The sequence below is a fragment of the Alligator sinensis genome, unplaced genomic scaffold, assembly GCF_000455745.1.
Source record: "Alligator sinensis unplaced genomic scaffold, ASM45574v1 scaffold1086_3, whole genome shotgun sequence".
Taxonomy (NCBI): Eukaryota; Metazoa; Chordata; order Crocodylia; family Alligatoridae; genus Alligator; species Alligator sinensis.
Window position 1 is genome coordinate 1719555 of NW_005841975.1, and position 25690 is coordinate 1745244.

The 25690-nt window shown below is 44.4% G+C and overlaps 1 protein-coding gene across 13 annotated transcripts in view; it reads right to left on the reverse strand.

Moving 5' to 3' along the window:
- Nucleotides 1–25690, reverse strand: part of EPHB1 (EPH receptor B1) — a 365941-nt gene that overhangs the window by 26864 nt on the left and 313387 nt on the right. For all 13 annotated transcript variants that reach the window (XM_006021000.1, XM_006021003.1, XM_006020996.1 and 10 more), the window contains 4 exons: nucleotides 23940–24155; nucleotides 15121–15270; nucleotides 13142–13335; nucleotides 11920–12075 (listed from right to left, as the gene is read on the reverse strand). In XM_006021000.1, coding sequence (XP_006021062.1) covers nucleotides 11920–12075; nucleotides 13142–13335; nucleotides 15121–15270; nucleotides 23940–24155 — 716 coding nt within the window. The remainder of the gene's footprint in view (nucleotides 1–11919; nucleotides 12076–13141; nucleotides 13336–15120; nucleotides 15271–23939; nucleotides 24156–25690) is intronic.

The following is a 25690-nucleotide window of genomic DNA, read 5'->3' on the forward strand; positions in this document are numbered from 1 at the left end:
CCTTCCCCCGTCTCTCCCCACAGCTGTTTGTTTTACGAGATAAATTACTTGAAGTACAGGCTGTCAGCAGTCTCCTAGCAAATCCACTACATGCAAAAAAAAAAAAATAAAAAAAAAGAGGACGACTAGGTTGGGATTTTGCTGTTGCCATAGAAATGTAGAAATGAGACTGACAATTGAAAAGCATTTCATAGAGTAACAGGACATGATTGAGAGTGAGAGAGAACAAGATACATTCGGTCAAAGAAAATAAAGAGTGAGGCAAGATAGACAAATAGATAGATCAATACATAGACATAAGAAAGAAACCGAGCGTTGGAAAGGTAGACTCAACAGTGGAGAAGAGCAAAGCAAAGAAATGGACAAATGCAGCCATGGAAAACAGAGTGGGAAAGATATTTAGTAGTGATATGGGGAGATAGCAAGTGTCAGAATTATGAATATAATAGGTGCAGGCTTTAACAGGTCACAGATAGGCTGAGATGTGTTGTACGGATGCTAGGACTACACGGGGTGACACTGTGATTGGGGAACAGGGCTTCCTCTCTCAGGATCCATTGTCTAAAATCAGTTCTTGGCCCCAAAGTCCAGGCAACTCCCCTATCCTTTGACCCAGTCTGTCCTCCTATTTCCCTGTCTCTCCCACACACGATTGTTATAAAATGAATGAGAGTTGCCAGGAGTATCTGTACTTTTCAATAGGGCTATGTGAAGCTTTGGTCCCTGATTCGATTTGGCGGAGATTTGGCCCGATTCGGTGGCCAAATCTCTGAATCCAAATTGAACCATGGACCCTTTAATCGCTCTGAATCGAATTGGAACCCTTTGAATCGATTCGGAGAGATGCGGAAGGATTCAGCAATTTGGACACAGAGACAGCTTTAAATGTATTTTTCTACATACCTCTAGGTACCAGGCGGCTCGTGAACACTGCGATGCTGGGATGCACGGAGTGTCCCACAGAAGTACGGAGGGTCCCCAGCACGCTTGGCAGCAGACCCGCAAGTGGACCAGAAGCACTTTTGGTCCATTTCCGTGTCTGCCGGGGAGCACGCAAGGGGGCCCCCCTGCGAACCCCGGCTCAGCAACTGGTGCCTCCTGGGTGTGGGGGGGCACCTGGGGTCCCCCCACAGCCAATCGCTGAGCACACGGAGCTCCCCACCCCCCTGCACTCCTGTGGGACCCTCCATCTGCCCTAGCAGCACAGCATTCATGAGCCACACCTGGTACCTTGAGGTATGTAGAAAAAACATTTAAAGCTGTGTCTATGGACGAACCGCTGATTCTCCAAATCAGCATCGAATCTTCAAATTTGGATTCAGCTGAAATGAATCGGGGACAGTGATCCTAATCAAGGAATTAAATTACTGTCCCCAATTCGGGCTGAATTCAAATCCGAATCGAATAGGGCCCGTTTTGCACACCCCAACTTTTCAAGCCTTAGTTTAAGGGGATGAATATCAAATCTGATGGTACCAGAAGAGTACTGGGAGCGTGGGTGAAACTGGCTGTACACTGATGCTCTCCAGGATGGCAGGATGAGGAGGTATTATGGCTTCCATCTTGCAAAGCTCTCTAACACAGGGGTTCTCAACCGCAAGCTCAAGGCACCCCTCGACAGACTTGAGGCACTCCAGCTCTTCATTTTCACTCGTTTTTTGACTACAGAAAAATAATAGATCAATTCTTTTCTTGCAAAGGACTTAGAAAGACCATGCTGGCATGTGAGGCATCCCCTGCCCACCTGGCAGCACAAAAAGAGCAGGGAGCAGGCAGGGGGCATCTCACTGTGCCAGCATAGCCAGATTGGGGCTCCTAGCAGTGGCATTGAGCCTGCCTGCCCTCCCACACCAGGCCCCACTGCTGGACCACAGAGGCCCCAGGTGGAGGGCAGCAGGGCAGAGAGCCCTGAACCTGCAGCCTCCGCCCACCCACACCATGGGCTCCGCTCCAGCTGTGCTGCCTGCAGGGGTGGGCGGAGAAGGGTGGGCTGGAGCTGGGCTCTGCACTTCGCTCTGGCTTCAGTAGCCACTGCCTCCTGCGGGTGGCAGCTGGGGCTCAGGTGCTGCTGTGGAGGGCAGGGGGACGTGGGCCCCAGCCCTGGTCCTCTAGCCCGGGCAGCTGGCGGCCCCCACCAGCAGGTCTGGGGGACTGTTGGCCTGTCACACATACCACATCTACTGGCAATGTCTCAGAGACTATGGGTACAGGTGGCTATAGCAGAAAACCTGGAAAGAAAATTCGTCCACACCCCAGAGCAAGGCTTCCATCGGGTAGCAGATGGATAGATTACTCCTTCACTGCAAGTACCTCTATCTCTTGGAAAGACGTCAAAAGCCAGTGGATCCCCCTCCTTACTGTTCACAAAAACAATAATGGTTAGTTCTTAGCTACTCCTTCTACCCTCCCTGAGTGCTGAGTCTGCCTACCTGCCCTGTGTGCTATGTGGAAGAGATAACCCCCGAGCAGCGTAAGGAATCTCAGCACATCAGGACAGGAGGCTGCTTCATGCTTTTCCAGAGAAATCAAGCCAAAACACATTGATACTTTCCTACACAAAAATGTTTTCAGAATTCCCTTTCATCAGGAGGTTGCACCATTTCTACTGTTGGGTCAAATCAGAATGAAAACTTTTTCAAGACCTTACATTTTCCTACACAGTAGAAATGCCAAGTCTCTTTCAGTTCTGCTACTCACAGCCTTTCTCCTCTTCAGGTGCCATTGTGAGCTCATCCTGGAGTCAGTACGTGCAAAAATATCCCATTGTCTCTTCTGCCCAAGAGAAGTTGCACCCAGATGGTCCTAAGTGGTGCTATTACTGAAAGCAGAGTCTGCCAAAGTCAATGCATCCAGGACCGTCAATGCACTGCCCAGCCTGGAGTGTAAGATCACCTTTGAGGTCATGTCTTCTGAAGGTGATGCTTCCAGAAATAGCTTTAGTCACACAATAATGCTCTTTGCATGTCTGGTAAAGACAGGTCTCTCCTACATTCATTATCTTTGCAAGGGTCCCCCAGAGACATTGCTGCTCAGATCCTCAAGTCACCTTTAACCTTTTATCTCTACGTAACAAATCACATGGGGCCTGCTGTTCAAAAAGGAGACAGACAAGAGACAGAGGAGGCCAGGTCTCACTTCACCTGGGGAGATAATTTCTTACTGATGTAGAAGGACAAGATCTGCCTAGTTGTTGTTTTGCTTATGTAGCCAGAAATGCAGCCTCACACTGGGCACCTCTACATGTTCATTAATGTGCAGTAGTTACTGCGCATTTAATTTAGTACTTGCTTAATGAAGTACTAACTAAATGCACGGTAACTAGAGTTACTGCACAGCAGTGCCGGTGAATGCCTTTTTAGTGAAGTTACTGCTCAGTAGCCTCATAATACTGCGCAGTAATGTATTAGCACTGCCTGTGCTGTGATGTGCTACTGCACAGTGTTATTGGACTACTGCATCTTGTGTAAATGTGCCCACTAACACCTAAGTAGTTTAGGTATTTAACAACAAACAGTAACAAAAACCACAGCTTTCAGCTTAAACCCTACAGCAAACTCTCCATTTCACTCTTGCTCCATCAGAGCACCCCTTTCCTCCATATTAAACTAACACACACCTTGCACAAGGCCTTGACTCAACAGATGTGTCTTGGATCATTAAACTTAGCCTTCTGGGGGAAGCCACTGCTAGCGATGCAGGCCCTCTGCTGAGACTGGTCTGGCCCCAGCAGTGGAGAGTTTAACTCTAAGAACCAACACTGAGGGCAGCTCAGATCGTAGTGCTCTCAGCAGAGATATAGAGAAGGGTGGAAGCATCTTGGCATGCTGGAATTTGAACCCAAAGGCTTTCTCTTAGAGGTCTTTATGTGTGTGTTTGTGTGAGTGAGAGAGAGAGAGAGAGAAAGAGAGGTGGATGGCCACTGAAGGGAAATGGTATATACCACTATGAGGCTTGCAAAGTAGGCTGTTGATGACCACTTTGGAGCTGAAGTACAAAAACTAATTTTTTGCCCCAGTTGTTTTTATTTGTTTGGAGGGGGTGTGCATTTAAAAAGATGTCCCCACTAGATTGTTCTATTTTTTTCAAGATTAAAAGGGGGGGGAGAAAAAGCCTACAATAAGATGAGAAAATTCCTTTTAAAATGAAAATAAATTGGTTAAAATTTCCTTCTTGGTTGAAAGCCTTTTATTGTAAAAAAGGTTTTGAATGAAGACTTTCAATCAGCTCTATTCATTTTCCAGTAAGCACTTTAAGTATCCTCTGGAAATGCTTCTTTTAAGTATTCCAAGGTAAATTTGGAGTCACTTCCCAGGGAAAACACTGTTGTATAATGCAGATCTGAGAAGACCACTGCCCTGGTAGTTCTTCCCCATTCAAGTGAAGGACCGATAACCAGGTAGGTTCTAAAAAGTGGAATATGGATCACTTGATCATTGGATGTTAGGATGACCTTTTGTCCAGTGCTTCACATTCAGATTTGCCCTCACTAGTCAGCAAGGCTCAGAAATGACTTGTGACATTAACCAAGAGGAGAGATGCCTACGGAAAACAGTAGAAACTGCGATCCAAATATGGAGAGTTTTCACATAAAGAATGATAAAATACTTATGCTGGAGCAACATGTAAGACACAGCAAAGCTTCTTCAATCCCAGCATCGCATCTGCAAAGTCACAAAAACAGCAAAACTGTTTAAGGTGGTGGATAGCTTAATTAGTCCCAGCTGCCGCCACTTGGAAATTTAGTCAAGGTTTTTACATTCGGGAGGCGTTGGCTGGCTACATTGTGATGAAAATGCTAGTATTCAGATGGAGCTTGCAGCATCTGTGAGTTTAGGAGAATGTCTCAAAGGCATAAGCACAAATCCTGCCTGTTTGAGTATTAAACAGGGTTGCTCAAGTTCTGCTAGCATTGGAGGTGCCTCAGGCTATAACCTGCATGTTGTATGCACATTGCTCCTGTCTGGGAACGAGGTTGTGAGAAAGCAGAGAATGGCTTCCATGTCTGAGAATAAAGTTCCCGTGGAAGCCCCTGTTCAAGTTATAAACATGCTGGCTCCAGCTCAGTACTGAATTTTCAGTATTCAGGGGGAAGATCATCAAGAAGCCAGCGGCACATATTTGCAGAGTCATGGAAATCTCCTTGACACCAGTCAGTCTAGGATTAGACCTCAGTAAGGAGAGAAACCACACTGCTCTTGTTGGCTGACAATCTGCTCCCAATTGTGGGTGAACATAACATGGCCAGGCTAATTTCATTAGATCTCTCAGCTGCTGTTCACACAGCTCCATACAAGGGGTTATTGAGATCTTTAGCCAGAGTGAATTGATGGAATTAATCTGCAGAAGCTTAGCTCTGTTTAATATGGAAGGATCTACAAGATGATCATGAACAATTATTCATCTCCCTAGTATGACCCAGAGTCTCCTACCAGCTACAACAAAGTTCTGCTCTGTCCTCGAGACTGTAAATGAGGGTAAGCGAGAAGACATGGGCTAGAGATGGCAATAGTTGGGTGATACCCTGAGACATAACCCCGATGCAGCTGATCCTTTGGGTGCAGATCAAGGGTGTTAGCACACAGATGTGGATCTGCTGGCTCAGTCCAGAAAAAAATTATGTCAGTGGGTTGGGGGAAGCACTCAGACCCACCACTTGGTGGTTTGCAGCCATTGCCTGTGAATCAGATTTGTAATTCAGATGTGGCTTTTGCCTTATCTATACCCCTGTCAGCTCTTGATTCAAGGACTACAATGCCCTCTGCATAGGCAGCAACTTGAAGCTATTAAAAGATACTTTTCCAGAATGTGGCAGCATTTTGAATAAGTGGAGGTTATGTTGGGAGCATGTAAGAGGCAAGCCCCAGGAAGCACAGGAAGTTATGTTCTTGGTGTGTCTGGAAGCTGGTTCCATGAGAGACCATCTCATTCATCACATCACCACACCAGAGCTGTAGTCTCTGGGAAAACTGAAGCTAGAATACCCTCAAAACTGAAAAGTCAAGAACTGCCCACAAGACATTCCCTCTGAGGGCCCTCCATTCTGGATAGTGTTCCCTGCCTCAGCTTTACTGATCTTAGATTAATTAATTTTCTGGAAAGGCAGCAAAGCTGATCTTTCTTCTCAGGAGAGGAAAGAGTAAACCTGGCTAGGGCTAATTATTAGTACAGTATAATTAACTTCTAAATAGGATTTTAGAGGAAGCTGCAGAGGCTTTAAGCAGTCTAATGTGGCTCTCTCAATGCTATGAATCATAAGCTCTAGAAAAGGGCAAGCTGTAATGGAGATAGGTGCTGCTGTGATCTGCTTTTATACACATCTTAACACATACAGCATTTTTCTCAGCTAAAATATCCCATTCTCTCCACTAAAGGCAGAAATGAAACACCTGGGGCTAGGGACAGAAGATACACAAACCGGTTTAAGTGATCAGAAGCTGGCTTAAACCTGTAACAGAACAGAAGATCAGTGCACATAAACCACTTTCAGCCATTTTGAAATTGGCTTAAAATACACCTAGCTGAACGGAGTATCAGACTACCTTTTGTTTTCCTAATTTCCACCTATTTATATTCTCACTGACGCCCTGCCCTGCTTTTAGCTTTTCTCATTTCTTGGAGTCTCAGACCAGCAGAGACTCCCTATGCCTGAAGAAGAGTGACTGCGCCCAAAAGCTTGCTAAGAACTTTTTCCCAACTACTCAGTTGATTTAATAAGAGATATCACATCTACTCAAATAACTTTTCCTGCCTATATCAGACTTAACTGATTTGGGTCAGACTGGTTTATAAAACTTCTGTCCCAGACCCCTTCCTGGTTCAAGTTATATCTCAGTCCCCCATCGTCCCAGCATGCTTTGTAGACCTGGGCTGGACTGTCTGCTCCAGAGGGCAGGCCTGGCCCCGCCCCTTTGCTCCCTAGCTGGAGCAGTGAGGGCTGGCTGACAAAGGGGGGGCAAGCCCAACTGGGGATTCGGCCCAGTCTCTGGGTGGGGAGGGAGGCTTCCCCCTCCCCCAGGCAAACTCTGGCTATGGTCTGGGCCAAGGGAGTGGGGGTTAAACGCCCCTTCCCCTGCTCAAATTTACTGATGGCTGCAACTGTGGACTACAAATCCCAAAGGTACCTGTAAGCAGAAAGAGGAAGTGATGAGCAACCCTGCAGGGTCCTACTGTTGTGCTTATGGACTGCAAATCCCAGAGATCTCAGGGGCAGCAGGAAGAGGAAGTGAGCATACAGCCCATGCCAGAGAACCATGCTCTAGCACCCCCTGGTGTCTAGCCTAAGCCACTGCAGGCATGTGGCTGTATTTCCTGACTCATGTAAATGTCTGCCCAGTTGTTTCTCAGTTTAACCTCCACAACTTAAACTAACCTAAACTAACCTGTAAGGACTAAGTCAATTTAGCATCACGCTTTTTGACTGTCTTTACTTAGCCCTGGTAACCAGTTTATTGCCTAGGCTTAACATCTTTAATTTCACTTTCTCACCTACTGTAGAAACCAGGAACAATGTTCAGGGTTCCTCCTAAGAAATGACTAAGAGGAAACATGGGTCATCCCATGGGGAAAAAAAGAGAATAAAGCCCACAAAAAATGAGGCAATGGTTAATGGACTTTTTAAAAGCTACTTGACTAAGCAATCATTACCTACAGGAATGCTGGCTCCCAATGGGAGCAGCTTCAAACACAGCACTCTAAAAATCAAGCCATTTATTTTGGTGAATTTAGGAGCCTTTAGAGAAAATGACCCCTGCTTTCCTATATGTTATTATATATAGCATTACACACAATGGCAGTGCTCAGTAAGTGATCAAGACCAGTAAATACAGGTTCTTGTGCAATGACAGGCAATGAGAGAGCTGATGAGGGGAAACAAACGTTATTTGTCATGGGAAATAAAAATCAGGTGGAGATAAACAGCACAGTGCAGCTTCAGAGAACAGTTCAAGCAGATGGGCCATGTTTATTCTGAGGCACATGATTATAGATCCCACTGACCTGAATGGTCAGAATTGGGCCCCTTAATTTCATATTAGGGAGTACAGTAGCTGTAGTTCTGTCAATGCCCTGCATATTAACCAGCGAGATTACACAAAGCAAGGCTAGAGTGACATTTCCCAATGAGATGCATGCTCATTCTGTATAATCTGCAGCACGGCCGTCGTAAAGGTGGAGCTTTTGTATTTAGTCTGTGTCACTGTCATGCTTTTTTATACCTTTGGCTTTCTCCTAATAAAAGAGAAATCATAAAAACACAAAGGATCCCTTACCGATTGTGAATATAAATGTAGTGACACAGGGTATTAGTATGCATAATGCCCGTTTTATATGCATGTTGTATTTGGTGCGACAACATACTTGAATACAGATTTTTGCGGAGAGTATTCCAAAAGGTATTAACGATTGGCTATCAGACAAGACTTAGAACAGTCCCTTCTGTTGTCAAACAAGGGGACTTTTTCTTTTTCTGTTTCTCTGGGGGGAGCTCAACAACTGGAAACAAGATCATTTTTGCATCTTGTTAGTTCCTATTTCTCACTAGGGCTGTGAGAAACTTTCTCAACAAAATCAAGGAACTGGTGATACAGAGAATATCAAGGCCTAAGGGTCTCCTCTCCCACTGCAAGTTGCTGGGAAGCTTACAGCTACTTAGCCTTCACCTTTCCAGTCTGGGCGCCAGGCTTTTGCTGATCGCCAGCTTTCTAGGAAATGTTAGGTGTCAGATCCTCCTGTATCTTGGTACTCTGAAGGACCCAGTGTCTTCCTGAGCCATGCTGAGGAGTTTTGGGGAACAGGAAGCCACCCACCATCCCAGTCTATATCCACAGTACAAGAAATACAGATTAATTCTCACTACCTGTGCATTCAAGTCTGAGAGAGGAATATCCCAGAAGCATTTGTGCCCATGTGATATTGCAAAAGCTTCTGAAGTGTCTGTGGGACCCACAATGCAAAGGTAGGAGCAGGACAATATTTGCTTGACGGCTCAGGGGTTGGGGGCAGGGAGTCTCATACTTCCTAGAACCCTTGCCAGGGTTTGGAGTTGTGGTGACCCCACCAGATGTCCTGTTCCTGTCCAAAACTGCAGTACAAAGAGGTCAGGGGTGTACTTGGTACACCCTTGGTACTTTTCCCAGAGCCTGACGAAGGGACTTTGATCCCAAAAGCTTGCAGAAAAGGACATTTTTCTTGCCATTTTCCAGTTGGTCTAATAAAAGGTATCATTTTGGAACCAAGAGTTCTAGTTTTTTGTATATAAAGAAGTGCCACTTCAAGAACACAGAGGAGGCAGTGCAGGCCAGCAAACAAAATGAGCTTTCCTTGGACAACATGAGATCAGAGAGAGATGTTTCTTCTACCTTAAATCTCACACTCCAGCTGATGGACAGCTTCTAAGTGTTTTTTGTTCTCTATGTACATCCAAACCTCATGTGGGAGAGTCTTAGAGTTGCATGGATGCCACCAAGTCATGGCTGTGAGCTACTGAGATACCTAAACTCCTTAAGAAAACAAATCTTTGGTCATCAAACACAAGCAGTGACTCAGCTTAGCTCTGGTAGGAAAGCAGTCAGGCCCTGTTCAATCAGTGAACAGACCTCTTTTTTTGGAGCAGCAGGCTATGAAATCTATTCCCTATGCCACCTGAGTGCAGCTTGTTTGCAACTGTGATGCCACTAAGATGGTGAGGATGGATCATTATTACTCACACGATCATTTTAAGTAAAAGCCTTAATAAGAACTCATTAGTTTTATAAACTGTATGCATACTGCATACTGTAGGAAGAGATGCCAGATTGCCCACTCTCGGTAATATTCCATGCAAACGCTGATATGCTTCTAGTAATTTTAACTAGATCAAATTAGCAAAGAGACAAATAGCTGCACAAAAAAAATCATATTAAACATGGGAAAATGTTCACTAGAAGATGCATCAAAGAAGAGAGCAGGGGGATACAGGAGGGAAGGAAGCTGGACAGAGAAGCCCAAGGAATATACTGACCTACCTCTGAAGCCATGGTACATAAGTCAGCAATTTGATACCGAAATCCTTAGGTCCACAAGATGGAAAAATAGTTCTCCATAGCCATCTTCTGCAGATCGCTGGAAGACTAACCAGTCTATTTTCCAGTCTCTCTCCTTCAGTTGCAGTCGCCTCTGCAGTCAACACTCCAGTAACAAAGACTGTGCATCTGATAATAATCCCATCTAAAACCCATGCAAGCATCCAAGATGACTGTTCCTTTGCTTCCTCCTCCAAACTTGCAAAACATTGAGTCTGACTTGCTTTTTTTCCCCTGGTTATTTCTCATTGTGCGTGGCAGGTGCAGTTGATCCAGACAGAAAGCAAAGCCAATCACTTGTCCCTCCCCCACAACCCCAGTTCCCTTGGAGGTCAAGAATTTACCGTCCATTCCACTTGGGTCGATCTGTTTCTATTTCTGTTATGGACAAGCAGCGAATCCAGAGAAAGTTGACAGTGCACACGCACACACACGCACGCACCTGAGTGCGCACACACGGAAACACTTTTTTGCTTTTTTCATTATGTTTTTTTTTTCCTTTTTGCAAAAAAATGCAAGCAAAAGAAAAACAAGGTTTTCTATTGAAGGTACAGCTCTTCTTCAATATGAAGACATTAACTGGATTGATTTGGATCTCCCATGCAGTGGTCAGAAGTCCTTCGGTAGTTGACAGAGCAACACCTTGGTATTAGATTAGGTAGCTGTGAAGACTTCTAAAGACACTTCCACACCAATCATGAGCAGAAAAGGAAGAAGGTGTGTGATAGAGGATTGGGAAGGAGAGCAAAAGAAGAAATGAAAAAGAATATCATCGCAGAAAATGATCTCTCTGGGTTGGAAACTCAGGACTTGCACCTCCTCCTTCCCAATGGCTCCTTCTTTCTTATCAGTTTCAACTACTGCTCACTGGTGGTGGGATTGGAGTCCGTTATTTTTTTCCCCCCCAACACACATTGGTTTGTCTTCATTGTCTTTTAAATATATGATTTGTACATATTTATACTTATGTATATGCTGTTTCCCATGACATTGGTAAGTGTGCTTCTGTTGGTGAGAAACGGAAGTTGCCGGTTAGAAATGAGTCCCGTGTATTCTTTGTCTGCAGCTGTTACAGTTCTCAGACAATAATTCAACCTCTCCAAATGTTTCACTGCTTTGTCAGTTAGTTCCTCCCCACCCCACCTCTGGCCCTTCATTGCTTCCCCTCCCTTTCCCATCCCCATCAAATGAGAGATGTCATGCCATCGAGGTTGGAGACTGACTCATCTGTACTCTCATAGATTGGACACTGTTCAGTATCTTCTTCTGGTGTCCAGCCAAAGTCACCCCTATTCTCAGGAGATCTCTGAAAAAAAAAAGCCAACAGACAGTTCAGTTCACTTTAGATGTCTTCTATTGTGTACTCCTTGATAAGTGTCAGGAATACTTGTCCTAGATGTGTAATTTTGTTCTTTCATGTCACTAGTGGAATAGGAGGGAAAAAGCAATATAAATGGTTTCCATTTTAATCTAAAACAATGAACCTGAATTTGCCGTCTGATAAACAAAGAAGATATAAGTGTCACTGAAGATGGGCATGGATAAATCATAATGGACAAAAAGAGTGACCTGAATGTTTGCTCTGAACTCAAACCAAACCTATCTTGAAGTTCAAAAGAAGTTGGTTCAGCTGAATTTGTTTCTCTTCAACTTTCTTGAAGTTCTCCATTCTCTGATTTGGCTTGAAATAGCCGCTCCCCAAAGTAAGGCTCTTCTTATATTGTTTCTGATCCCACCTCAACCAAGAAACAATGAAAACCGCAAGGGACTGCTAGATTCTTACTCCCATGGAAGTCAATTAGTCTGTCTTCGGTAGGGATAGGATCAGCAGCTAGGTGAAAGAACAGTGTGCTCTACTTACTCTGATGTCATCTGGGCAACGAGCTGGAGGGAGGTGAAGCCAGCAGTCAGGAAGTTGTCTCTGTATTGGCTCATTTTAATGGCGTTTAACCAATCTTCTACTGAGGTAAAGGCAGTGAAATCTGGGATGGAGCGGTCTAGCAGTGGCTGAGAAGGCCTGGAACACACATGAAAGAAGCCAAGGTCAGGCAGCATCAGCACTGATGGGAAACCCAAGGTTAATGGATGCTATAGACCAAAAACAAGGCCGAAACCAGCCATCTAATAAATAGAAATGGGGAAACACTGGCCTGCCACCCTTTAAAATAGCACGGTATACTGATCAAGCTAAACAATAAAACCTACCATATAAGCAGTATTAAAAATACAGCAAGCCTGTGACTAGTAACTGCACTTATTTTATGTCTATTAAAAATGCACTTATACCAGGGCCCAGAATAGGTTCATAATCGTAACAAAAATTCCTCTATTTTAGACCACTGCCAAAAATCTGATATTCAAAGTTTTTGCCTATCCCCCTCCCTCACCCAAGACCCCAAGAAGACAGAGAGACATGGAAATGGGATCTGACCAGCCCTGAAGAGAATGCATTGGCTAGATTGGCCACTAGCTTCTACAGTGCCTGGTGCACGGGTGGACTACAAATCCTTTAATAGTATAGTGGTACCAGAACAATTTTGACAGGTCCTCCGAGATATTTTGTAACATTAAACAAAGGCTTCAGTCTTTAGAAGCTGCTCAAAGTGGCCCCTGGATGTTAATCTATGATAAAGGTAGGATTTTGGAAGCCTTGCAACACACCTGCCTAAACATCTGTTTCAATGAGTCAATGGGAATAAAAGCCTTTCATGAAGGGGGCAGAAATGTACCTTGGGACTACTGGCCCATTATAACATCCTACAGTATCTTATTGTTACTATACCTATACTATACTATACCTGAGTACTGTGCCACAAATAACCAATATCAAAGAGCCCTCACATAGGCCAAAAACTGCTTATCAATTTATTTGGCTGGTAGTTACGTAAAGCAAATATGTGTGCAGAAATCTTGATGGATTTGTGAGTGATTGGTGAACAGAAAATGAAAAGCAGTGGTCAATGGATAATTTATTTCCAATTAACAACCAGTGATGCTAAGTTGATGAATTCCCAAACTCCAGAAATGAATTCTCCATAGGATTTCCCATTGCCTGTACAGTGCCTCAGTGCTTTGAGACTCACACAGCGGTGATGGTAGCCACAGTTTTGAGGCTTGCCGGGTTGCGGATCATTTTATCGAGGGTGTTGACTATTTCGGTGAAGCGGGGTCTGGTGTTGCGGTCTTTTTGCCAGCAGTCTAGCATAAGCTGGTGCAATGCAGCTGGGCAGTCCATAGGAGGCGGTAGCCGGTAATCTTGCTCAATTGCATTGATTACCTGCAGGAAGAATAAATGAGAAAAACAAGAGACACCTAGAGGGAGAGAGTTCAGAGGGCTCTTGACAGGACAAAGACCCAAACCATCCCCTATCTCATTTGTCATAACACCAATGGCAAGAGTTCCCAAATCTGCTGGGCCAAATTTCCTGGTGGTGCCAGTGGTTGCATTGCTACTGATTTCAGTAGAGCTCCAGCTGCTTTATGTTAGCAATGACCTGGTCCCACGCCACAGCAAAGAGCAGTGTGTTCAAGGAGCAAGGTCTTCAGAGAAAGGTGGCTCCCCACAGTGCCCTGGCACACCTGCTACAGCTGCCTGTGCTGGCATGAATACCCTAAACACAAGAGAATATAGGGAAGGAATTGTCTCTGCCATCTTCTCCTCTGGCAGAAGCAGAATCAGTGTGAGAAGTGAACGTACTATGTACGCTAATGATGCTGGCCCAGGAAAGTTGAAGCCAACCCACGTGACTGCTAGCAAAGGGAGCAGAGGAGGTGTTCCTCGCTCTAATGGAACCAGGGCACTGAGAGGTTAATTTGAGCTCAGATGCTTCAAGAGCATTGTATCTCCTCTCTGTGGAGAGCTGCCACTCTCATTATCTCTGCCGATAGCATCGGAGTACTGTCGTTGAACTACGAATTCTTTCTCCCTGGCTCACAAAACCTCTGAATGTTTTCAAAGGCCTTCCAGGTTCCTGAAGTCCAATTACTAGCCTGCTGGCTTTTCTTCCCAATTTCTCTTCTTCGAGCCTTTCATTTGGAAGGTCTTTTTCATCTTGAAAACCAGCTAGTGCTACAGAGGTTCCAAATAGCGGAGGCTGAGTCTGGAGTAGCTGGGAGCTCACACCTGACAGCTAGAGTCTCTGTACTAGTTTCTGCACTGCCGTCTTGAGAGGCATTGCAGCCACGTGTAAAGCTTCTTTTCAAACCTGCCGTAGTTAGCAATGGGGATATCTTGGGCAGTGAACGGATGTCTCATCTGACCTGAGACTGGCTGCCTTGAAGCTTCAGTCAGATCAAAACAGTGACACCACCGTTTCCATAGATTGCCCTTCCAAACTATTTCTGCACCCTTGCTAGTAGGTGGTGGGTGAGAGCACACAGCCTAACAGACTTATCCCTGGAATGGACTGCAACAACCATACAGATGTACAACACAAAGTCCCGAAGAAACAATGTTAGTACATTTTATCTGACATACTTCAGAGGGGCTTGAAGCAGGACAGTGGATGTGTACACTTGGATGATCCCAGGATAAAAGGCTTTCTTCTGGGACAAATGTGATGTCTGTTCATAGCCTAGGTGAACACCTCACATACTCAGGTTCAGGGGCTGTCTACTGTTTCACCTTCACATAGCTTTAACTCATAGCCAGAAACATGTTCTATTCCCCTGCCCTCTCTGCCAAAAAAAACTCATGGGGTATGGAGTTTATGGGCTCTGAGAAGAAAATAAGGAACAAAAAACAAACCCCATATCTCCTCCCCAACTCTCTTCTAGCTGCTGTATAGTGAACAGAAACAACTTCCTCTCCCGCACCTTCTGGCGCTGCAAATGGAAAGGTCTTGGCTATGGACTGATCCAAGCTGGCTACACATAGGCCAGATGTGCACTGGTTCCATCCCAGATGGAGCTGAGTGGGCTGTGTCATTCTTGAAGTTGATTCCTGCGGGGAGAGGCTGGCAATGGCGTAAAGTAGCAACTCTTGGCCCTTTCCCTAGGTCCCAGATAAAGAAACACACAAGGACAGTTACTTTTCCTTGAGCCTGGAGCTCAGAACACTCACATCTTGGTTGGACATGTCCCAGTACGGCCTCTCTCCAAATGACATCACTTCCCACATGACAATGCCATAACTCCAGACGTCGCTGGCAGAGGTGAACTTGCGGTAGGCAATGGCCTCCGGGGCTGTCCACCTTACTGGGATCTTCCCACCCTTGAGAAGAAGGAAAAGTAGGTTAAGCACTGGAACTTCTAACATCCCTTGGGTCAAGAGTAATCAGGAATTATCCAGATCTGCTGCTACTCCTCTCTCCATCTATAAAGCAACTGTCCATACCTCTCTGTGCTATATAATAATTGAATATATAAAGCAGAAGTAAAATACTAACTTAAAGCAGCATGACTGGCTCTATTAAGGATTTTTTTTTAAATCTACACCCATGACCAAAGACTATTCCAAGTCCATCAGACCAGGATTGCTATAAGCTCTATCTAGACACCTTTGACTCTCCAGCCTGAATGACCAGGTACCTATTTACAGATGGAGGCAGCCTGCAGCATGAGTTCAAAGTGGTGCTCAAACTCACACTTCTGGAGTTGTAGTAAGAAGCCTTATCCACACCCAACACAAATATAATAAAGGAACACAAGTAAGAGCCCCTTTTTCACCACCATTAAACCTTCACTCCTACCTGTGAAGTCAAAACCCAAGACATAGCGTGTCCTTACAGCTAACATACACATCCATTTGGTGGGCGTAGGCAGGTAAAGCATTCTAGAGTAAGAGGGGCTTCCATCATATCACAAGCTCCTTCTCATTTCCACCAAGGGAGTTCCCCAGTTTGAGAGGCTCAGCCGTCATGGCAGCATGGCCTTCAGAGAAGGGCCTTCTCTGAGACAACCAGCTTCCAAACTATGTAGAATTGAACAGGTCCCAGTCAGCGCTCATAAGCTGAAGCTCTGAAGCACTACTGTCATGTGCTCTCTCTGCAAAATCTCATGACAAGCAGGTTGCTTATCATGCAGCAACTTCAGCTTCTAACTAGATTTGAGCTGTCACCCTGCTACACTGCAGCCCTGGACACTTTCTACCAGGTGTAGCTTGGGGGTGGAACACCACCTAAACATAAGGTTAGATGCAAAGGCACCGCTCCTTCACCTCCCTCTTTCATTAGCTGCCGACCTTACATTCAGCAGTGTGACACAGATTGCAGTTTAGTGATACACTAAGTGTCAGTGTGAGGTGAAACCAATGGAATCGAAGCTAAATATCTTGTTCCCGTGCATTTAATGTAGTATTCCTGCTTCATCTGCTTTGCCCAGTATAACAGGGATCTACTCTGCCTGAGCCATAGCAGCTGATTCCACCTCCCAGTTCTACCTGTGTCTCTAGTATATGGCAACATCGTTCTACTCCTATGCCCGTTCAGTGGTTGCCAAAGGGATGAAGGTGCCCCAAGGTGATGCCCAAATAAGGACCTGCAGGGCAGGCTGGGAAAAGTTTGTCTGAAAGACAATATAACACCCAGAGCCAAATATAGAGCCAAGTGCCCCAACCAGGTTCTGAAAATAGCCCCTCACTAAGATGACTGCTGCTACTGATTACAAGGAATGTATATATGTGTCTGAAAGCAGAGGGAGGGAGTGGGGAGGGAAGGCACTGGTCAATATTTATGGAGCACATTGTAGAAAATAATTGACAACAAGTACACATACAGATGGCAGCCAGATTCAATATTTACCAAGCTGTTGTCTTCTCTAAGGATTGAAAATTAGAAAGTGTCAATACAACTATTTGTTAAATGGGAATGCAGGTGAAGAGGACTAAGGAGGCCACATCACAGTAAGGTCTGAAAAGAATTCCTTTAATTTGTCTCCATCTTATTCTTTTCCTTTAGCTGTATGGATTCCTTCTCAGATGTTCCATTATCATTTTATAGCCAGAAAGGTCTAGTCCCATAAAAATATCAGCTAGAATTTATATAGTAGTATTTTCATCCCAAAAGATCCCTGTGTGCTGCACAGTTCAAATAACTGACCAAGACATCAATTATACACAAGCTTTGCTTTCTTCACTACTGTAATGTACTCACCTGTCGCACTGCACTTAGTAATGAAGCCTATGTGTTTGAAGGACAGGAAATGAGGGATCCAATGATGGCAAAAGGCATTACGGACAGAATGCAAGTATTTGATCTGGAGTTGGGCTAGCAAGTTAGGTTATCACCCCTTATCTTACATGAGCACTCTAACATTTTTCAAGACCTTCTCTGAACAATATCAACTTCAACGGCCCCATGTCCTTTAGCAGGCATTGCTTTCAAAATGATTCAGGACCTTCTACCATCTATCACAATTAGTAATAGGCAGGTAGAGTCTCACCTTATAGACAAACCAAAGTAGATATACATTTATAGCACAAGCTTTCATGAGCTGAAGCTCACTTTATCAGATGCTGTGAGCTTCAGCTCACAAAAGCTTATATCTACTTTGATTTTTGTATAACATGAAAATCTACCCTGCCTTCTACTTGACTTCATACTAACATAGCAAAATACATCTCTTTACAATGAAGACCAGTGAACTATGATGGTATAAGTGAGATCAGAATGAAATTCTCAGAGTAAAACAGATATCTCATGAATTATCCTCCCATTTCTATTTCTGAGAGGTCTTCCATGAGAGTCTTGAGTCAGCCTGACCCTACTTATCTCATGGGATCCAAGACCATCACAACCTCAAGAGAAGTAGCTGCCAGCCCTCACCTCCAACACTTGTTTCACAGTATCATCTGTCCTAAAACTAGATACTGTTATACCAGCATGGATCTAGAGCAGGGGTGGGCAATTATTTCGGGTGGAGGGCCACTTACCAAGTTTTGACGAGTTATCAAGGGCTGCATTTCCCTCTCTGGCACAGGGAAGCAGGAACAGCCCCACAGTCCCAGGCCAGAAGCCTCTGCTAAGCAGGGGCTTCTGGTTGGGGAGGCAGGGCTGGGGGGGCCTTGCTACTGGGTCCTGCTGCCAGCTTCCCCTGGGTCCTACTGCCCCTGGCTCCTGTCATATTTGACAGGCAGCCAGAAGCAAATAAATATTCATTTTCTAATTTTTTTAGGGGCCCCAGGGGCCGGATAGAATGGCCTGGCAGGCCAGATCTGGCCTCCGGGACATATTTTGCCCACCTCTGATCTAGAGCAATGGCAATGAACTCACTGGAATGACCCAGATTTGTTCCCACATGACAGATCAGTATCAGGGCTGCCCTTCATTTGCAAGCAATAAGGCAAAATGAGGCACCTCCTTTGTTTATTCTGTCTCCCACTCTGATGAAGACAAAGGCATGAAGGGTATGAGTCCATGTGGGCTTCAGCTTGGGGAAATTTATATTAGTGCTAACATAAGTGACAAATGTACCTAACTGCTGGGAGAGTAGGCCAGCCCAGCCTTTGCATTGCCAGTGATTTCTTGTAGCACAAACTGGTTCCTGGAGCAAAAGGGTTAAACCTCATTTTGCAAACCTGCACTCATAATATTAATGTCATACTTTCCCATGAATGCTAATGAACGTAGGCGTGTGTGTTTAAAAGGGTTCCGCATTTCCTACAGAGAATCTGGAGGTGCTCTCAGTTCCCAGAGCCTGAAATCAGACGTCAAAGGCTGGCATCAACAGCTGCCTCGCTGCTCCTTCTTGCATGTAAAGTAGAAACCTCAGCCTTCAGAGTTCTACCCTGAGTGACGCTTCCACAACCTGGGCTGCTTTGCATGGCTAAGCACGAACATTTCCCTGTCTGCAGGTCCCTTCCCCTGAGGAAGATGGCAGGGAAGGGGCGAGGGGTGATGGGGCTCCCCTTGGCACTGGGATGACAGCTTGCCATTAATAGCACTTGCCTCCGATGAGGATATGCAAGTACTTTTGTCAATCAGCTTTAAATTAAAACTTCATTTAATTGAAGATTTATGCAAGTATGATTCCTGCAGTTCAGTCCACGTTTTGAAATATGCCCCTCAGGGCCAGCAATTCCAGACATAGCAACAAAAGGGGATGGAGCAGTCCCTGCTGCTGGAACGGTCTGCAGGATCTCTCATACAGTTGGCTTGATTGAATATAGGGACGTTCTGGTGACATCACAATCATTTCCATAGCAATGCACTACGGTGTCCCAATCAGGATATTAGGAGCCAAATTCCTTGCTACTGTGAACCAATGTTCTGGCAGAGGATTTCAACCGACAGTTTCAGCTGGGACATTAAACAGAACTGAAGAATTCTCAAAGCAGCAACAATCCTGATTTTATACAAGTGACACTGAGCAATAACGGAAACAGGAAGGTAACCAGAGAAATTCTGGACCTGATTCACCACTGCCTTCAACCTTGCCTGATCATTTACACCATAGCAAAATGGGTATAAAACATTATAAGATCAAAATGGTAACACAATACACCCACTCTGCAAAGATGCAATAAGTGTGAGAGCAAAAAATGCAAGCCAGTGAAAACTCAGACTTGCCATCCACCTTTTTCAGGGTATTCAGACACTGTCCAGTGTAATGTAACAACATTTCTAACCCAAATTTGGACTGAGAAGCAAAGTACATTTCAGCTCAAAGGGCATTCTTTTTTAGAAACTTATTATCTCCTTATCACACCTTCCTATGCATCGGGTAACACTAGCATTATTATTGGAACTCTAATTTACTGGAAATATATTTCCCTATATATGGAATCTCTCATATAGGCTTGAAATCTTTTTGGAAAAAGTACACAGGGTCTTCTTCCTCTTCAGTGTATGTCTGAATAACTTTCATTAAATGTGATAGGTGTACTATTCTCAAGCCCTAAATTGAAGATATATCCAAATCCTATCATCCTTCACTTCAGAACATCATCTCCACTGCTGCAATAAAACATATAGGATATATCAAACCACCCCAAGGAAAGTTCTCTTCTCCTTTTTCTGCTAATGATTTGAAATGATGAAGTTATGTTACAAATCATGGGTAATTTCTTAATACACCCAGTGAGTGTGTCTACACGTGCATTTATGCCAGTTTATTTCAGTAAGCGGGAATAGGCCAGCGTCGACATGTGCAGTCATTAAAGTGCATTAATGTTGTGTGTGGATTGACTTGGAACTAAAATTAATCCCAAGTCAGTCCGCACACACACAGTGTTACTGCACAGTAAGGCATCTACATGTGCATTACTGCACAGTAACTAATCAGGCGTAAATTTGATACTTGCATGATGCAGATATCAAATTTATGCTCAAGTTGGCATAGGCCACATGCGCCTGTACTGCGCAGTAATTGTGGTTACTGCTTAGTAAATGTGCATGTGTAGATGCACCCAATATGAAAGCTTCCTCTCTGTGGGGAGGAAAGGTCAGGGCTTTGTTTCATACCAAGTTATAAAAACAGAACCTCTAATTCCATCCACATTCTCCCCAGTAGACCCAGGGCCAGAACATTACCTGTTGCAAACAGTCAAGGCAGACCTGCCTCATAATTTTGTTTGTGACCTCATAATTCATTTTCCTGGCAAGAGTGATGACGTCACATTCAGGGGAAGCTGACTTCAATGGGGAAACAGGAGCATATGAACTGTCAGGAAACAACGATCTTGTTTTCATGTAAATGACTGAGGTAATAGCTAAAAATAATGAAAAAGGAAGGGGAATGTAGAAAATGTATGATATTTACTCTAGGCAGAATTGTTTCAGAAATTGTTCAGCACAATTGTTTTCTTTAGCCTTCCATGAAGTGTCAGCTGCTCTGTAAAGATGGATAGCAAAAATTCTATTTGAATAACTACAAATAGAGAAATTAACTGCCAGGTTGTTTTTCCTGCCTTTTCCCCAGAGCTAAAAACCTGCTGTGGGAGGCAGAGTGATGTAATTGCAGGCAGAGCATCATTTCCCAGCTGCTGGGAAGGCCTATTATGGCTTAAATTAAATATAAACACAGATGAGATAATCCATTTTATCTCTAAAGGTGGGAAAGGCCACTTCATGCCTTTCCCCAGAAGCGAGTGTTGGGCACTTTAGCAAAAATGGCATTCTTTGCTTAATAGGCTACAATCTGCATGTTCTTCCAGACAGCACTCCCATCTCAGCCCAGAGGAGCAGGACAAGGACCAGGCCCTAGCCAGTTCCCCATGTATGTTAACCAGCACTGACTGCAGTGGGCTACATGGTAAGGAGCATCAGTTTATTCCAGATGAGGTTCTGCTTTGTGTAATGCTGCCTCTGTTTACTTCAGTTTGACACAGCCCACAAGGTGCTTGCCTTACAGGGGTTCCTGCCACAATTTACATTACATGCTATTGTTCAGACTCCTAGCATCAAACTCACCCTCCTGCTCAGATTATCAACAATCCTTCTATTCAACAAGTCATACTCCCACTACCCAGTGTCCCCACTGCCTACACAAACATGGAAAGAGAGATGGTCTTTGAAGCATGACCAGGATATTAGTAAATCTGGGCTTTGATGGTCCAAGGAGAGAAGTGAAGAGGGGAAGAAAGTGGAGAGATCAATCTTTTCAGCAGCTTCCTACTGATTGAGTCAAGGGAGCTCCAGCTTTGGTATCACCACTGGTCACAGCCATGGAGCACAAGAAGAGAGAAGTTGTCTCTCAAAGACCTAGGCCCCAAACCATCTGAGTCTTTAAGGTCAGAAACATCCCTTTCCATTCCACCTGGACCCTAGCAAACCAGGGCAGCTTACTATTCACACAGTCCTGTCCCTATCGGTCAGCTCCATGTCAGCGTCTGGGTGCAGTTTGTTGCATCTAAGAATCAGAATGCAGGGTGCAGCAGGAACACCGAGAAGAAACTGATTTTCAGAGGTTTTGGTTTAATGTCCCATCATCACTTTTTGAGCCTACACACACATTTTATTACTGATTTGAGATCTTACACAGTTTGGGCCAAAACATCAGGTGACTGCTCAAGCAAACACTGAGTCTTTTTACTTCTTTAATAATAAAAGAAAAAGCCTCCAAATTTTACATTGTATATTGCACCTATTGATCAATAGGACATGACCTGTTTTGTTATAGCTCCAACATCCTCAATCCTTTTTCAGTGCTGCCAGTAAAAACTCTCTTCATTTTTACTCTCTAAAGACTTTACTGGTCACACTTTACATTATTATGTTTTAAGTGGCTTATAACAGGTTAAGGAATAACTATTAGGTGTTTTAATAAATGATCAATCAACTGTTATTGATTGTAGAGTCCATCAGGTCAACAGCTTGCTTGTAGCCAAGTCTTATAACCATCTATAACATCAATCGATAAACTTCTAATTATCTATTGTTCATGCTGCAGCTGCACACATCTACGACAATCTAACAATCTAAAAATCCCTTATTAGCTTTTTATTATCTGAACGTAAATGGAACCTGAGGGTAAGATGCAACTCATTTACTTTATTCTTTCTAACTACGACAATCATTGTTTCATTACCTCTGCCACCATTTCGACAGAGTCAAATGATAGCTAGACACCCACTTTGGGATGACAGAATCACCGCAGAAGAAAGTCTGGAGTGATTTGGGGTTCTGTTATTTCTGAGGCTGCCAGTAGCAAAAGAAGAGCTTTAATCTACAAATAGATGAGGCAGGAGACAATGGTAGAGTGAAGAAACCCTGGGATTATCTATGAATGAGTTAATTAAACAAGAGAACAGTGACTGGGGAATAGCAGTGCTTGGATTAGACTTGTCTCTTTAATTAATGCCTGGAACAAATTTCCTACAGAGAAAGATAGATCAGGATTGGAGCATTACTTTAGCTTCAGTTGTAATACCTTCTATGTGCAATCAGACCTCCTTTTGTTTCCCCTGAAGTCCCCCCTCCCAGATCGCCACTGCATGGCTCCTTCCCCCATGCTCATTTAATGGAAGACAGAGAACATCTCATCTGAAAACTAGCCATGAGCAAAGAGGAATTTGAAAGATGTAACGTAGAAAAGACAGCAAGGGAAAATTAATGGGAAGGAGAAAAAAGAAGAGGGAAAAGAGAATGGTGGGGAAAAAAGGACTGAGAAAAGAGAAGGGAGGCACACAAAGCAAAAGAAAACAGTTCTTCTCCTTCCAAAGTGTGTTTGTCAATCAAACATAGGACAGTTCAATAACATGTGAAGGGAAAGTGGTGAGAAAGGGCCAAATTCACATAGACATTTGCATAGTCAAAGACGCAGACAGGCGAGTTCTTCACTTAGATGCTCTTGTAAATGCCACTAGACACCGATCTGCACCTTGAGGCACCTACAAATGTTTGCAAATCTGGCGCACAGAGGTGACTGCCAATGAATATTAACATCTCCAGTCATTTCACTCCATCACATTTAGCTCAGACACTGCTTTGTAGCAAGCCTGAGTCCAACAAGAGGGACAAACTCCACAGCAGCCCTCAGGCCAGGATTTAAAGGAGCCTGGCACAAGAAGCAGGAATGAGATCCTTTTGACTCTCTCTCCCACCCATTTACCCCTATACCCACACGTTCATGTCTACTATTTCTATGGGTCTTGTGCTCATTGTCAATGTTTCCTGTAGGTAGGGCCCAGCCTTAATGAACTGTTTCCTGAAGTGGAAAATGCTCCAGGAAAGAATTATCTTTTCACAGAAGTAAATATTAGCTCAAGAAGGGGAATGTTTCCAGCTTTTTGTTTTCATGAGGAATATTTCCATAGCTCTGAGCAGGACACAAGTTGCAAATGGCTTGAAGATGGTTTATGTTGAAAGGCACTAGGGGAGTATAACTCCAGTTGCTGCTGTTATGAGAGAGATGGAAGTGGGAGGCCTCACGGCAACTCCACCCTCAGCCAGAGAGTCTGGGATTTATCTATGAGGAGCATACAAGGGGGTGGAAGGTACATACCAAGGAGCTGGTGTACGTTGGGTCAGAGGTGTCATCTTGCAGGTAGCGTGAGAGGCCAAAGTCAGACACTTTGCACACCAGGTTACTATTGACCAGGATGTTCCTGGCAGCAAGGTCCCGGTGCACGTAATTCATCTCTGCAAGGTACTTCATGCCAGCGGCAATCCCTCTGAGCATCCCCACTAGCTGGATTACTGTGAACTGTCCATCATTTTGCTGCAGTTACAAAGAGCAAGAACCATAATTAGCATGATCCCTTTATGGACAGAGCCAATAAACAGCTCTCTTTACAAGCACAGTGTGGTCTGGTGACTGGGACTTGCGCTAGGAAACCCGAGTTCCAGTTCCGGTTTTGCCACGGACATGCTGCGTAGTCATGAGCAAGTCACTATTCCTCTGCACTGTTATATTCCTCCGCACTGTTAATGGAGACCACAGCCTCTCTATGGCAAGGCCCTTCCTATTGAGATAGCTATCGGGCCTAGCACAAGAGAGCCTGAATTTGGCTGAGGCCTCAAGGTGTTACATTGGTACCAACAGGGCTCTTATTCATTCATCCTGTGAATCCAAGTTTTTGGTGAATCTAGTAGGAAATAAGCCAGCAAGTTGGGGTTTTTTACTAACTTAGGGAAAAGAGATTTTTCACAGACTGGCTCCATTTCTGAGTTTTATTTTCCCAAGATTGAAAATCTCTCCTGGGCTCCAAATGATCTTATTTTCCTCTCTTCTTTCAATTCTTTCTCCCCTCCAAATAAAAACAGCTGAACATATATTTTGGTGGCCTGTCCTATGAATGAGATAAAACAGGACAATTTCCTTATGCCCCCAACCCACACAGCTAGGTTAGTTGGTGATAAAGGAAGTGCCACACTGACTCCCCATCAATAGTACAAAGCTAAAAGGTTCCCAGGGGAAAATATTACCCATTTTACCACATGACAATATGGCTACCTTGGTGGTGAGTGGATTGTGCCTCCATGACACAAGCCAGTTTTGAGCACCATGTAGATTGGGCAGAAAGGACAGGATAAATACTTCTCTGCTCATAGGCTGATGCAGATGTGGGAATGAATCTGTATCTCCAGCTCTACCCTACCCTATACAGGTGTGAGGATGTCAGCAATGGCAAGGAACAATTTATCTGCTCAGCAAGACATTGAGAGTGAGATTGCTCCTCATGCCTAGAGAGAGGTCCAAGGATTTCCTTACCTGTCTCTGCCTCCCTGACTCCTTTAACACACCTGCATAAGGGTCAGGAACAGTCCTGTTTCATTACTTGGCTTTGGTCTCTGTGCAGAGTGGAAATGATGACCTACTTTGCTATCTTTCCACGCAGCTGATGCACCAATTAGCGATGCTATTTTTACATCAAGGCTGAAATTAGATTTATAAGTTACCTGCTTCTGAGCTTAAGAAATAGAGTGGGATTTACAGGATTTGGATGCTAAATTCCCATTAATTGATTCTTCGGTTCCCTTTGAAAATCTCATTCCAAGTAGGACTCTTCCTCCCCTTCACGCTCATGCCTATTCATCACCCATTCCTCATTTATTCTCCCTCCATTTCTCTCTTTTATGCCTTCCTCCCCCAGTCTCCTAGGCTTTTTGTAGCTTTGGCTAAGCATGCCTTTGAGCTGCCTCCACAACCCTAGGTACACGGTGTAGGATGCCAGTACAAAGAAAGCTGGTTGCTTTCCTTGCCCCATAAGGATTATTTATGTGTGCATTTGTCTGGCGCTTTTGTGGCTGCTG